The sequence below is a fragment of the Meleagris gallopavo genome, chromosome 7, assembly GCF_905368555.1.
Source record: "Meleagris gallopavo chromosome 7, MGAL_WU_HG_1.1, whole genome shotgun sequence".
NCBI lineage: Eukaryota > Metazoa > Chordata > Aves > Galliformes > Phasianidae > Meleagris > Meleagris gallopavo.
In genome coordinates this window covers 21,454,721-21,467,184 of record NC_139410.1, presented here as the reverse complement: position 1 = coordinate 21,467,184, position 12,464 = coordinate 21,454,721, and the positions used below count along the sequence as shown (strand labels likewise).

At 52.3% G+C, this 12,464-nt stretch overlaps 1 protein-coding gene across 6 annotated transcripts in view; it reads left to right on the top strand.

Annotated features, from left to right (window-relative positions):
* Positions 1 to 2: 2 nt before the first annotated feature.
* SLC4A3 (solute carrier family 4 member 3) overlaps positions 3 to 12,464 on the top strand; it is a 30,572-nt gene continuing 18,110 nt past the window's right edge. For 3 of the 6 annotated variants that reach the window (XM_085228608.1, XM_085228609.1, XM_085228606.1), the window contains exons 1-6: positions 35 to 338; positions 4,081 to 4,221; positions 4,914 to 5,070; positions 8,335 to 8,672; positions 8,962 to 9,095; positions 9,665 to 9,876. In XM_085228608.1, the coding sequence (XP_085084734.1) occupies positions 4,168 to 4,221; positions 4,914 to 5,070; positions 8,335 to 8,672; positions 8,962 to 9,095; positions 9,665 to 9,876 (895 nt within the window). In that variant the 5' untranslated portion in view covers positions 35 to 338; positions 4,081 to 4,167. Of the gene's footprint in view, positions 339 to 3,827; positions 4,006 to 4,080; positions 4,222 to 4,913; positions 5,071 to 8,334; positions 8,673 to 8,961; positions 9,096 to 9,664; positions 9,877 to 10,199; positions 10,987 to 12,464 lie in introns of those variants that run through there. The other 3 variants (XM_085228607.1, XM_085228610.1, XM_085228611.1) reach the window with 3 other exon arrangements.

The window sequence follows — 12,464 nt, the reverse complement described above, 5'->3', positions numbered from 1 at the left end:
CGCCGCCGCTTACATCCGGTTGCCATGGAGCCCGCCCCAGCGTCCCCCTCCCGCCCGGCGGGGCCCGCGCCCCCCGCCCCGCCGCCGTCCCCGCCGCCCGGGGGGGCCCGGCCGCACCGCCGCTGGGAGGGGGGCGCCGCGACGCCGCCCCGCGGCCCTACCTGCAAGCGGGGGCGGCACAAAGGGGCGGCGGGCCGCGGCGCGCCGTGCGCAGGGCCCGCGGGAGGCCGGGGCCGCAGCGCCGCCCGCCCGCCACCGGCACGGCACGGAGCGGTGCGGCGCGGCACGGGTCGGGCGGAGCGCGGCGGCGGGCGGCTCTCCTAACCCGGCTGAGCGAGGTAGGGGCCGGGCCGGGGCCGGGGGGGCCGCGAACACGCGTGGGGGGCGCCGGTGCCTCGCGGAGGGCGTGAGCAGGGCCACGGTGCGCCGTGCGGGGCGGCACCTGCCGCCTCCGTCCCGTCCTGCCGGCTATCCGTGCGTCCGTCGGGGCTGTCCGTGTGTCTGTCGGAGCTGTCCAGGCGCAGGGCTGGCTGCTTATCCGGTGCGGCTGCGTCCTTTCGGAGGGGCTCTGCCTGTGTCCGTGTCCGTGCCAGCTCCGTCCTGACCGGTGCCTCTGGGAGCAGAGAGCCAGGGGAACGTGCTGTACCCCACGCGTTATAGTCCTGTGTCCGTTTGTCTGTCTGTTCGGCAGGATATGGAAGTCACTGAAATGCTGGAACCTTATAAAACACTTTATTTTAGTTACAGTGTATCCGTATAGAAGAGGAAGCCGCTGGTTAAACCACTGATGCTTAAAAACTTCGTGTGCTCACTGCTTTAAGTGCTGCAGCTTTTCCTTGTGCTGTGCCTGGCCCTATCCCTCCCCCGGAGTGCAGGAGAGCTGGGCTCAGTGCTTGCATCGGATTTGGCTCTCAGGCTGTGGCTGCACCTCCTGCTCAGCACTGGCAGAGCTCAGCCTGCATGGGGAAACCTTTCCAGCCCCCCCATTCTGCCCCTTCTTAGCATCTCCTGCCCTCCCGCATCCCAGTGCTTGCTGTGCCTATGGGGCTTTATTCCTCTCCCTACAGCAACCCGTTGTCTAGACCCCCCCATGGCTCCCAGCCAGATTGCTGGCGGATTAGGGATGAGCTGAGGGGACCTGGGGGCTGCTTCTCCTCTTGTCTGTGCGGCTGGGATCCAGCAGCAGCCAAACCTTCTGTCAAGGGGCAGCAAAGGCAGCAAGCCCCCGTGTGCTTCCTTGGCAAAGCAGGGCAGTCCCTGCTCTGGCACAGTGAATTGGCCTTTGGGGACCAGGGAGCCCCTCTGGAAGCTGTCAGCAGCATGTGGCCCCTGGGAGCTGTCAGTGCTAAGGGGAGATTCCTGCCTCTTTGCCTCCAGCTGAGACCATCGGTGCACAGCACAGCAGTGAGGGTGAGCCCATGCTGTTGCTGATGCTGACGGCTGCATTCTGAGGAGAGAGTCCCTGCAGGAACTGCTGTGAGCAGGGTTAATGCACTGGTGGAGAGAGAGGGAAAGTGTGAGAGCGTGCCAGCCAGCAGCCTGTGTGTTTTGCTTCTCCCCTTCCAATCTGGCCTGCTGGCATCACACTTCTATTACTGAAAATCACTTGTAGCGGGAATGCTGAATCACGTCCTCCCCACAAGCAGGAGATAGAGCAGGATGGAGGTATCCTCCTTTCAGCTTTCTTTGCTGTTAGTACCCCTTTGTCTTGTATTCCTCTGACAGCAGCCTGGGCTAGGTTCGCAGCAGGTTGGGCGTCAGCATGATGCTCATTAGCAGAACCCTCCTTGATATTCATTTCAAACTTCTCTTTTACATTTTAATTCATTTCAGAGTCTCTTTGTGTGGGATCATCTGAAAAAAAAAAAAAAACAAAAACAAAAAAAAACCCAAAACACCAAAAACCTTTATTCATGTTTCACACCCTTGAGATGTTTCCAGAGTGCTGGCACGTCCCCTCCCCATCTTAGTCATCCTATACTGAGCCAGACAAATTTAGCTCCTAACCTTTCCTTATAACCAATCCCTCTGGCCTGCTGGCAGATTTTGTTGCTCTTCTCTGAACTCCTTTGGTTGCAGGTGATAGAAATGCCAGGCAGGATGCGAGGAGCATCTCTGACATGTTGCAGCAGGCTGCAGAACAAGGGGCAGGGGGCCTCTAGCGGCCAGCAATGAATGCATCCAACGGGAGTGATGTGCCTGGAGCGCTTCCCGCAGCCTTCAGTTTCAAATTTGCTGCTGTTGGATTTCATGCAATGATACCCTCTTCTTGAGTTAAAAGCAAAAAGAAATAAAAGACACGTATTACTCTTTTTTCCATCAAGTCTCCTGTGGAAAAAAAAAACAGTCTCCTCTTACAGCTCACTTCCAGACCTTTCTCCTTTTTCTGCTTTCTTTTCGAACCCCTTTTTCTTTCATCTCTTTTGGAAAACAGGGTGCAAACCTGAAGATTACAGCTTAAGGAGGAGCCCTCGCAGACCTACAGAATGAATTGGGTATTTTCATCCTGTTCCTTTTGGTTTGGATTCTGCATTTGCTTTTCAGACTTCTGTCTTGGCACAATATTTCTCTTGAGCTGTTCAGGTCTCATAAAGGGGTTTGGTCACTGTGGAGTTCCTGAAGTGTGCTTGAGGAACTTCTTCCATTAAGTTTTGCCTTGTTCATGATAATGAAGAGGGTGAAATTCAAAGGAAGGAAAAGAACAGCAAAAATCTCGGGTTATTTAGCTAGCAGGCTTTACCTAACATTTTGCTTCTCTTTCTGTCCACATAGCTGTGTTAGTTCCTCTGGTATTTCTCATAGAATCATTAAGGTTGGAAAAGACCTCTTAAGATCATCTAGTCCAGTTGTCAGCCCGTCACCACCATGCCTTCTAAACCACGTCCATAGTGCTCTATCCTTTCACATTCACTCCTGTCATTAACAAATACTCATCATTTAAGTCTTTCCACCACTGCTCTGCCCAGCACTGAGCAAATACTGCATGTGAAGTGCTCCTGGAACTGCAGAAGGAACAACCACCATCCATGCCTGCAAGGTCTGGGCCTGCAGCCTCACTATTGTGCTCTGCTGCTTGCAGCCATATCGCATTGCAGCATGCCTAGCTTCTAGCTGTAGTGCTTCTGGCACTGTTCAATAGTTTGTTCATTTGCATGACTGTATCCTGAGATAGCTGCTAAATCTATAGAAGTGGTCTGAGAGCTAAATCTGTACAAATGGCTTGAGGGAAGGTGGCTTGGACCAGGAGAGCGTACTTCATTGGTGACGACACTCGCTCTTCAAAGTTGCCTTACAGGTGGCCCCACAATTTTTGGCTTCATAACATGTGCCTTCAGGTTTGGAGAATAAGCAGAGACTCTGTAGTAGCACCTTCTGGAGATCTTCGAAGGTAGAAGAAGGGATGATGGAGTGGTCTTACTGGTGTCACCTTTAGACTGTCTGTTTTAGTGTTACGTCTCAAACAGTGGCCCATACCAGGTACTTCAGATGGGATGGTAAGAAGTGCCTGAGCAGATCTCTGGGATGTAGCCTGTAGTCCTCTCATACTTCTTCCAAAGCTTCCAAAGCTTTCACAGCTAGTTGACAGCTTATTATGGAAGATGGGTTTTGTCATAAATACGACAGCTTGTTACCCAGAGAGATAGCCTAGCTATCCTCTAATTTTGCACTTTTTTTCCCCCCAATGACATCACTGAAAAAAATGTTCCCTTTTGCCAATTTTGTAGTCATTTGTATTCTTCCCTTGTAGTGTTAACAAATGTCTCTTCTCTTGCTCAGCAAGATGAGAACACTTTGCTTATCCATCCCTCTGTGCAAAGTGCTGTGGATGTGCTTGCAGCGTCTGTCCTTCTCCGCCTGAGTTCAGATGGGTTTTCAGGGGCCTGAATCTTCCCAGTGCTGCTCTGCGAGCCGTCTCCAGCTCTTCCTGGTGGGACAGGACGTGATGCAGCTATGCCAGGTTCAGCCTGCCCTGTTACTGCAGCTTCCCCGAGGCGGCCTCTCTGGGTTAGGACCACAGGGACTGAGGGCAGTGGGTGGCAGTGTCCCACGACATTCCCTTGTCCTGCCCTCTCTCCACAGGTTATGCCACTCTCCAGGTTTGCTGGGTGCCTGCCGGTGAAAGAGAAGGGTTGATATTTTGCCCAGGCCCTTAGGTCCTGAACCAAAATGGCAGCTGGCGAGTCCCCTCCCGTAGGAGATGCCTTCATCGACCTGCAGCAGGTGAGGTGGAAATCTGGAAGCAGCAGAGCCGTTTCTATCTCAGGAACTGCCCTCAAGGCCGGATGCACTCCCCATGCAGACAGCAAGCTGAGGTCCAGAGAAGGCCGAAGGCTGCTTCCGTGTGCCATCAGGTGGTGTTGGCAAACAGCAGGAGCCTCTGAGTTCACACGGTGTCCGTAGTCCTGGTGGGATGGGAGCTGTAGGGGCTTTGTGGTGCCAGGGGGCAGCTGGGGGTGTTGTGGGAAGGCACAGCTTGGCTAAAGCCACCTTGCTCCCTCTTTGTGCCCAGCACAGACAGATTTGTCACAGTTGGGCCTCCTCCTGTTTCCATGGAAACTCAGGAGTCCACTGGCATTTTGGCTGTGTTGACAGACAATTGTATCAGCTGCAGCTGCTCAGGAGGCAGAAAGGGCAAGTGTCACCTGGTGATTCCCCAGCAGCAAAAAGCAGAAGAGCACCCGTAGCCTGAAATGTGAGGAAATTGGGCAGAAAGGCCTGAGGAAGGCATGCCAAGGGAAACGGGAGCCCCAGGATTGTAGAAGAGCTGTGCCCAGAAATGAGTAACTGTTCCCCTACCCTGTGGGATGCTGCCTGCTGCTTCTCAGAAACCCAGTTCCATCTGCAGGGCACAAGAACCTGGAGGATGGTAGGAGTCTGCAGTGTTTGACTGTTATCTGGCGATTTCTGTGCAGGGCAGAGATCATGCAGAAAAAGCTTCTCCTGGTGCCGAGGACGATGAGGACTTGGATAAGACTTTATCAGTCGAGAGATTTGGGGACCTGATAAGCAAGTCAGCATCAAGTGATCTGGAGAAGCAGAAACGCAGCTACAGTGAGAGAGATTTTGAATGTATGTAGCTTTGAACCATTGTACCCACATCCATTCCTAACCCTCGCTCAGCCCCATGTATTCTACAGCCTTTTGCCAGGGACCCGCAAACATTTCCTCCCGTTAGAGTGTTCCCAAATTGCTGCTTTTGTACCCAGTGCTTGCTGCCTTCTGTCAGTCTGTATCAGTGTCCCAATTTCCTGGAGGTGTAGCTCCTGCTCAGCCCAGGTAACATGTAGCTCAGGTCACCTCCTCACTTAGTGTCAGGGACCTCTGCAGCCACCTCTGCAAACTAAAGTTTCCACTTTGAAATTATTTTTCTTCCATATGGCTGCAAAGAAACATCCAAATATGGCTGGAAGCCAGGCTGTCCTCCCAGTCTGAAAGCAGATGGTTCCAGTCAGACATGCCCATGTATTTCTAAATAGCAACCATGAAACCATCTTATCTGCTCAAAAAAGGATTGAAAATTAGAAATGGAGCATGAGTTTAAAATGCTGCAGCTATTTCACCTGGAATCCTCTGATCAGCATGCTCATTCCTCTAATTGCCCTTCCATGAAGAAAGCAACAGTCAGAGTCACTTTGGCTGTAGAATGAGAGTGTACCCACAAGAGCAGTCATAAGCTGTTGCCTGCTGTAGATGGTCACAGTAGGTTCTAATAGTGGCAGTAACGGGCAGGAAGAGCCCCCCAGCCAGCAGGCCAGCCTGTGGCAGACAAGTAGCAATGGTTGAGTGAGTTTCCCTGTCTCTGGCTCTCTGCAATCAGATACTGCTTATTTCCCAGCTTAGCTTTGATAGGATACAACTTTAGGAACATTTTGTTCTAAGTACATCACCAGGCTGTTTTCTGCTTGGCCACTCATTTCCAATTGGTGTTGCAAAAGTTTGCTAGCAACATTCAATTACTATAATGTACTCCAGCTGCTACTTTCTGCTTGTGCCATCTTTCTACAGAGGTTACATTCAAACAGCGCTTTCCACCTGAGCACACACTCACACTCGTGGCTGCAGGGTACTCATTGCTTTGCTGCAGGTTGGATACCTGTACTGTGCTGGCAGTACTTACCTGCTCAGAGCTCTGTGTGCACAGGTGTGTGAGTTGGCGCAGAGCATGCAGATGATCTGCTTCAGCATGCATGGCAGAAGCTTCTTGGAAAATTTGCCTAGAGATTTGTGCTGTTCCGTTAGTTTGGGGTGTTTTCTTTTTTTTTTTTTTCTTAAATAGAAGAGCTTTCTCTCTTTGTTAGAATCTGGCTTGTTTTTCTTTGAGTTCCTGATGTAACCCTGTTACCTAGGGCTAGGAATGTGTCAAACCATGGCTCTCAGAAATTTTATACAGCATGTATTCCTGAAGCTGAAAGATCTGGTAGATTATTAGACTTTGAAAGATATTCCACAGGCTCATGGGGGTGAATGCTCTCTGGATTTAAAAATGTTTCCTGCCCTGGTCACAACCAGGAACTACTAATATGTGGGTTCTTTCTTCTCTTTTATTCGCTGGAAAGTGTAATCAGACGCTGGTTTGGCTATAGCTTTCCATTCAGACAGGCAATGTGAGGAAGGGCGTGGGGAAGGAGAGTAGAGGCTGGGTGCACAGAAGCTGCTGAAGGATGGGGAGAAAGAAGAGGGAAGAACAATGCATTCTGTGCTTGGGAAAGGTGTATTTTCCCCCCCTTCAGCTTTCCTTTGTGGGAGAGGTGATCAGCCGGCAGAAATGCTGAGGTAAAGTGGCTGTGCCAGACCAGCCACTCGCCATCGCTGCACTTTCCTGCAGCCTGAGATTTGGGCTCTCTACTGGTCCAGAATGCAGACATTTCTGTCTTGGCCTGATGCAAACAGCCCAGAAGTGAGAGCTGGGCTGTGACTTCAGCACCAGCTTTGTGCACTGTTGGGGCCTTACTTGCTTTTCGTTGCATGAGGAATTGATGCCTGACCTATCCATGGCAGGAGGAGGTTGGAGGATGCAGAACAGGAGTGCCTTTCTGCCCAAACCTGTCTATTCAAAGGAAAGAACCAAATAGCACTTTGGATGAAAAAGTGTTCATTAAGAACCTCATCTTCCCATTTTGCATTTGTCTGACCATTCACAACCTCTTCTAATTCTTGCCACGAGGCTTAACCAAGGGGTGTGTGAAATATTCCTGCTGTTCCCAAGGGGGGAAACAAGGGAGAAAAGACTTGAGAAACCAAAGGAAAGGAAACATGACACCAGAACAATGAACCTGCCTGGCTCTCCCAGGGAGAAGGTTACAGCTTCCATTGAAAATGTCCTTTGAAGGTAGTTTTCACTATAAACAGATTTTGCTGCCATGTCACAGGAAAGCTGGGAAGGAACCAAATCAAAACAGGCTGGAAACAATTCCTCAGGAAGAGCTGCTGAGAAAAGCCGCCTTGCAAAGCGGCTGGTGCCCCCGGCATTTCAGCTGCTCCGAGTGCGGCCCCAGGGGCCATGCATCCTGCAGGCTTCATCTGGGAGGCTTTGTGCCTGCAGATAGACCAGGCAGAAGTGGCTTTCCCACCTCTTGCTGGGAGATGCTGAGCTTACCCTGCTCCCTGCATGGTGCATTGACATAGGTTTTGAGTGATGGCTCAGAAATGCCATTAATTTCATCTCGTTGTGTAATTCCCACGACACCCAGGTCAACTCCATATGAATTTCTCTTTGTGGATTAGTTTGAAGAAAAGTCCTTCTGCCCTGTTTTTTACCCTGGTTTTTGAAGAGAACCTCCTAACTGAGCCTGCACTTCAGAGGCTGGTACCTCACAGAACCTGAGATGTGAATTTATGTTGCATCTGCACTAAAAGTCTCAGTCTGTGATTCCTGTCCAAACCCGTGAATGAAGTAAGGCACATCTACTTAAGTGCAACTAAAGAACACTATGCAGGAAAGAAATGTTTGTAAATGACCCAAACTCTGCTTGTTTGAGAATGTGAGAAGTATTTCCCTGTGTTTAGGAAGGGGGTGTTTTCTCTGGCAGATCCCTGCAGCTCTGCACAGCTGTGTGAATGGCTTTCAGCAGCCTCAGGAGAGCCCTGTCTTGCCCAGGGTGGCAAAGCAATGTTGGGGTGGTTTGGCACTGCACGAGGGCTGCCTCCTCAGCCGCTTCAGGCTGACCACAGCCTGCCACATTATTGGAAGAGCTTTGCTGTGTCCCTGTGGGCTGGTGGCTCTCCTTGCCCTTCCTGGCCCTTGATCTCCAGACCATGCTGTTTCCTGGAGGGGCGCCTGGCAGGTTCCTCCCAGCCTCTTCCTGCCCCTCTGACTCTCTTTTTCTCTCTCAGTCCACCGCCAAACCTCGCACCACATCCATCATCCCCTTTCCACTCACCTCCCTTCTGCCCTCAAGTTCCAAAAGAGGCCCCCCCGTGCCAGCAGGAGGAAAAAAAGAAGAAGGAAAAAGAAGAAAACCTCAGTACCCCCCTCAGAGGTCACCCCTACCATCCAAGAAGTGGACGAGGAAGGAGGAGAAGAGGAGGAAGAAGAGGAAGAAGAAGAGGAGGAGGAAGAAGGAGAGTCTGAGGCAGAGGAAGCCCAGGAGAAGGAGGTCTTTGCAGAGTCTGAGGGCGAAGCTCGTGGGAAGGACACATCCCCTAAGCTGGAGCCCCCAAGCAAACCAAAGGCAAGGCTGGGGCGTCCCTGCCTGAGTGAGGCTTGGAGGCTGGGGCAAGCGGGGCGGAAGGTTGATGGGACAGTAACAGAGAAGTCATTGCCTTGAATGGATGCTGAGGAAGGTGTATGCATGACCATGTTTGGGGTGTAAGACATGAGGGAAGATCAATGTGACCATTCTTAGAAGATATCAGATATGGGGGGGGGGGAGTTTATGTAGCCTTTTCTAGGCTGTGGGGATGGTGGGAGGGGACACGTGCCTGGCCTTGCTCTTGCTTTCAAGGCTTTTGTCTCTGCAGTTCACCATTGGCAGTGATGAGGATGAGTCTGGCAGCACTCTGGCCCCAGCACAGTTCCACATGGAAGAAGAGGTGTCCTCCACACCATGCCTCACTGACCTGCTGCAGGACAAGGGCCTTGCCTCCCTCCAAAGGTAGGAGGGCAGGTGCTGAGCTGCTGCCACTCTCCTTGGATTGGGTTGCTGCACAGACCCTGCACTTGGGGTGGCACAGGGAGGTGTGTGGCTCTGCCCAGTCTCAACTCTCCTGCTGAACCAGAGAGACTGTAGAGCCCAGCGACTGCAGCAACACTGCTGCTCTCCAGCAGGATGGTCACTTTCTGGGACTCTTTGGTCCTCTTTGTGTTTGGGTTCCTCAGCATGTGGGTTTGGGTGCACATGTGCAGTAGTCTTTCTCTCAGTTAGCTTGTGTTGTGGTGCTGACCAAAAGGCTGGGAGGCACAGTAGAAGGGCATGAGGTCCTCATCTCAGAGATGTGTCCCTAACACATACCTCAGGCTGATCCTGCTCTGCGCTGTGGGGCAAGGAGGAGCAGAAGGGTTGGTAGAACAACCTCTAGGCATTGGGACAGGTGACTTCTGACTCTGCTCCTTCTCAGGGAATTGTTTTTCTGGGCTGGGTCAAGGAATCTCATCCCCTGAGAAGAACCATTGTCTGCCCCCACTTATCTCGTTTTCTACCATCACTCTCTTTGATCCCTGCAGCCTCCCTGGACCTCGGGAACGTATTTCTCAGGGCTGGGAGAAGCGCAAGCCCTGGGGCCAGCTGGCAAGTGGACAACGAGTTACCTATGACTTAAAGGAGAGGATGTGCATTGGCAGTATGACCACGCTGGAGAGTGCAGCATATCAGCGTGTCCCCACGGATGAGGCTGAGGCCCAGATGCTGGCATCTGCTGATTTGGATGGCATGAAAAGTGAGATTTTACCACACTATAGCATGTGTGTCCTTTGCATCTCCCTGCTTTGCTCTCATTCCTGACAGCTCCACACACAATCTTCAGCCTCCCCCGACAGATCTGGTCTTCATCTCCCTGTCCCTCAGCCCCAGCTTTTCTAGCTTTGACTCCTCTCTGTCAGCTTGTTTGTATCCAGAGCTCTGGTTCCAAATTTCCAACCAGCACCTCTCCTCCCACGCACCCCACAGGTGCCAGCCCTCCTCCACTCACCCCACTGCCCTCTCCTTTTCAGGGCTCCTTGCCTTTCCCTGAGACCCAGCTCTCTCCTTTCCTGACACACTTTCCCAGTTAGCAGCCCTCTGTGTGACACACCAGCTCTGGAATCGCAGCCACCTGATGTGAGAAGCCTTCCCCCTCCTGCATGCTGCTCATAGAGAGGCAGCTGCCCCTTCCAAAACACATCTGAGGGGACTGCCCCTGTGTGCGCGTGAGAGCAGAGAGGAGAGACGTCATGGAAATGCACGCTCCGGGCCTGAGGACATGGAGAATTCAATAGGTTGCTTTGCATGCTGGAGAGGGAGGGAGACACCAGAGGGGAGTGAGGGAGGGAAGCGGTGCTGCACGCGGAGCCTGCCTGTCCCTGGGCATCCAGCAAAGAGCCTGCAGCACAGCGAGGATCCTGCTCCGAGGAGCCAGAGGAATATTTCTCCCCAGGAACATTCTCGGGTGCAGCTATCCTTTCTAGGACCTCAACAGGCCCCAGCAGCTCCATGCCCTGTGCCCAGGAGAGGGAGGCACTGGGGCTTGCTCCAGGGCTGTGCTGAAGCCCCCCTAGGGCAGCTCGCTTTCTGCACTTCAGCCTGGCAGCCCCAGCCCCTCCTCGGAAGGTGAGTGGCTCATGGCACCTGACCCCTGACCTTCGCAAGGACAACATGAGCATCCTGCGGGAGGGCGAGGAGGCGGCAAGGGAATTGAAAGAGGGCGGCAGCCCTGAAGCAGCAGTAAGTGCCCGCGTTCGCAACTCGCTCGGCTATGAAGACTTTGATGAATTTGCCTTCAATTTTGAAGACTATGATTTATGGGAGGCCATCAGAAACCACCTGGGTTACCCAGGCGGGGAGCCCACCTGTAAGTACCACAGCAATGACCCCTGGGTGCAGCTGTAGAGCAGAGCCCCCTGCTGTAGTGCTTAGCCCTGACTCTGTGTTTGCTGCTCTCTCCGTGTCAGGTTGGTCAGATTTAGAGAAGGCACTGTCTGCCCCACTGCATGCAACCCGGTGGCTGGGGGTGTTGGAGGAGCTGTCTGGTGTCCGTGTGTTAGTATGAGGTCTTTGTACAGATCCATTTTGTAGTATTGAGGTGCTTCCCTGTGTGCTTCTTTCTTGAGCAGCCCTGGAGGCAGCTGCCCCTTGCTGTTTGTGCTTATTGGGATGTAACCCACATTGTGACCAGAGGAAAAGCCTCTGCTCCCAGTCACATATAAGAATAGAGTCATGTCTCCTTCCATCTGTGGCACAAGGTGACAGTGTGCTGTTGCTCTCTGTTTGCTGGAATCCGAGCGGGGCTGCAGATCTGACAGCAGTGCTGCAGATCTGACAGTAATGCTGGGTATCAGGTTCTCAGCTCTGCGCTGTAGACTAATGCCCAGAGGAGAAAATAAACTAGTCCCAGTGTCTGCAGGCTTAAGTGTTGTTTGTGAAAGTAGCTAACAGCAAGCTGACCAGAGGGCTTGGAAAGGGGAAAGAGGCAGGAAGGAAGAGTGGGAATCGCAGGGAAGGAGAAAGTAGGAATCCCAAGAGCAAAGAGCATCTTTCTGTTCTCTGCATGTTTCCTTACCTGTGCACCCCTTGTGGAGAAGTGGCTCTCTGAGCCACCCCAGAGGCTGCACAGAAAGCAGCACCTTACTGCCACCTCATACAGGCAGCCTTTTCTCAACAGCTGAAGGTGGCTGTGTGTGTCACCTTGGCAGGGATGCTGCTCGTAGTCATTGCTCCATGGTAGCTGCCCAAATATCCTCATCTGCATCATATTCTGCATGTTTCAAGGCATTGTACAAGTGCACAAAGGCAGGTAGCATGGCCCCAGAGCTATCCCCAGGCTTTGCAAGCAGGTGTGGGGAGGCAGAGTGCAACATGGGCTCGAGAGGCTTGGTGCAGTTCCGGGCTCTACCACAGCCTTTTGGTATGATCTTAGGTAAAACATTTAACTGCTGATTCTTCTCAGTCCCAGCATCATTATTTCTGTCTCAACTAGTCCATCTTCATAAGCCTTGCAGCCTCTGGGAAAAGAATGTCTGCCTTTGTGCTTCTACAGGGACCAGCAAGAAGGGATTTGCTTCTGGCTGGTTCTGATACTTGTTTCTGTAAATTCTTAGACAACTTAATAGGAGCCAAGTTGAAACCACGAACCTGGAGTTAATTGGCCCCATCAGCTGTCCCAGGCTGAGCACCTTGTTCATTAAGAGTGAGAGCAATAGCTGCAGGCTCACCTAGGGAAGGATGGCTGCTCTTGGGAAGGCGGAAGGTTGCTTCTTAAAAGTGTGATATGCATCACTTATGCAGTGGGGACATTTGGCTTGCTAGCAGTTAACTGATTCATTGATCGCT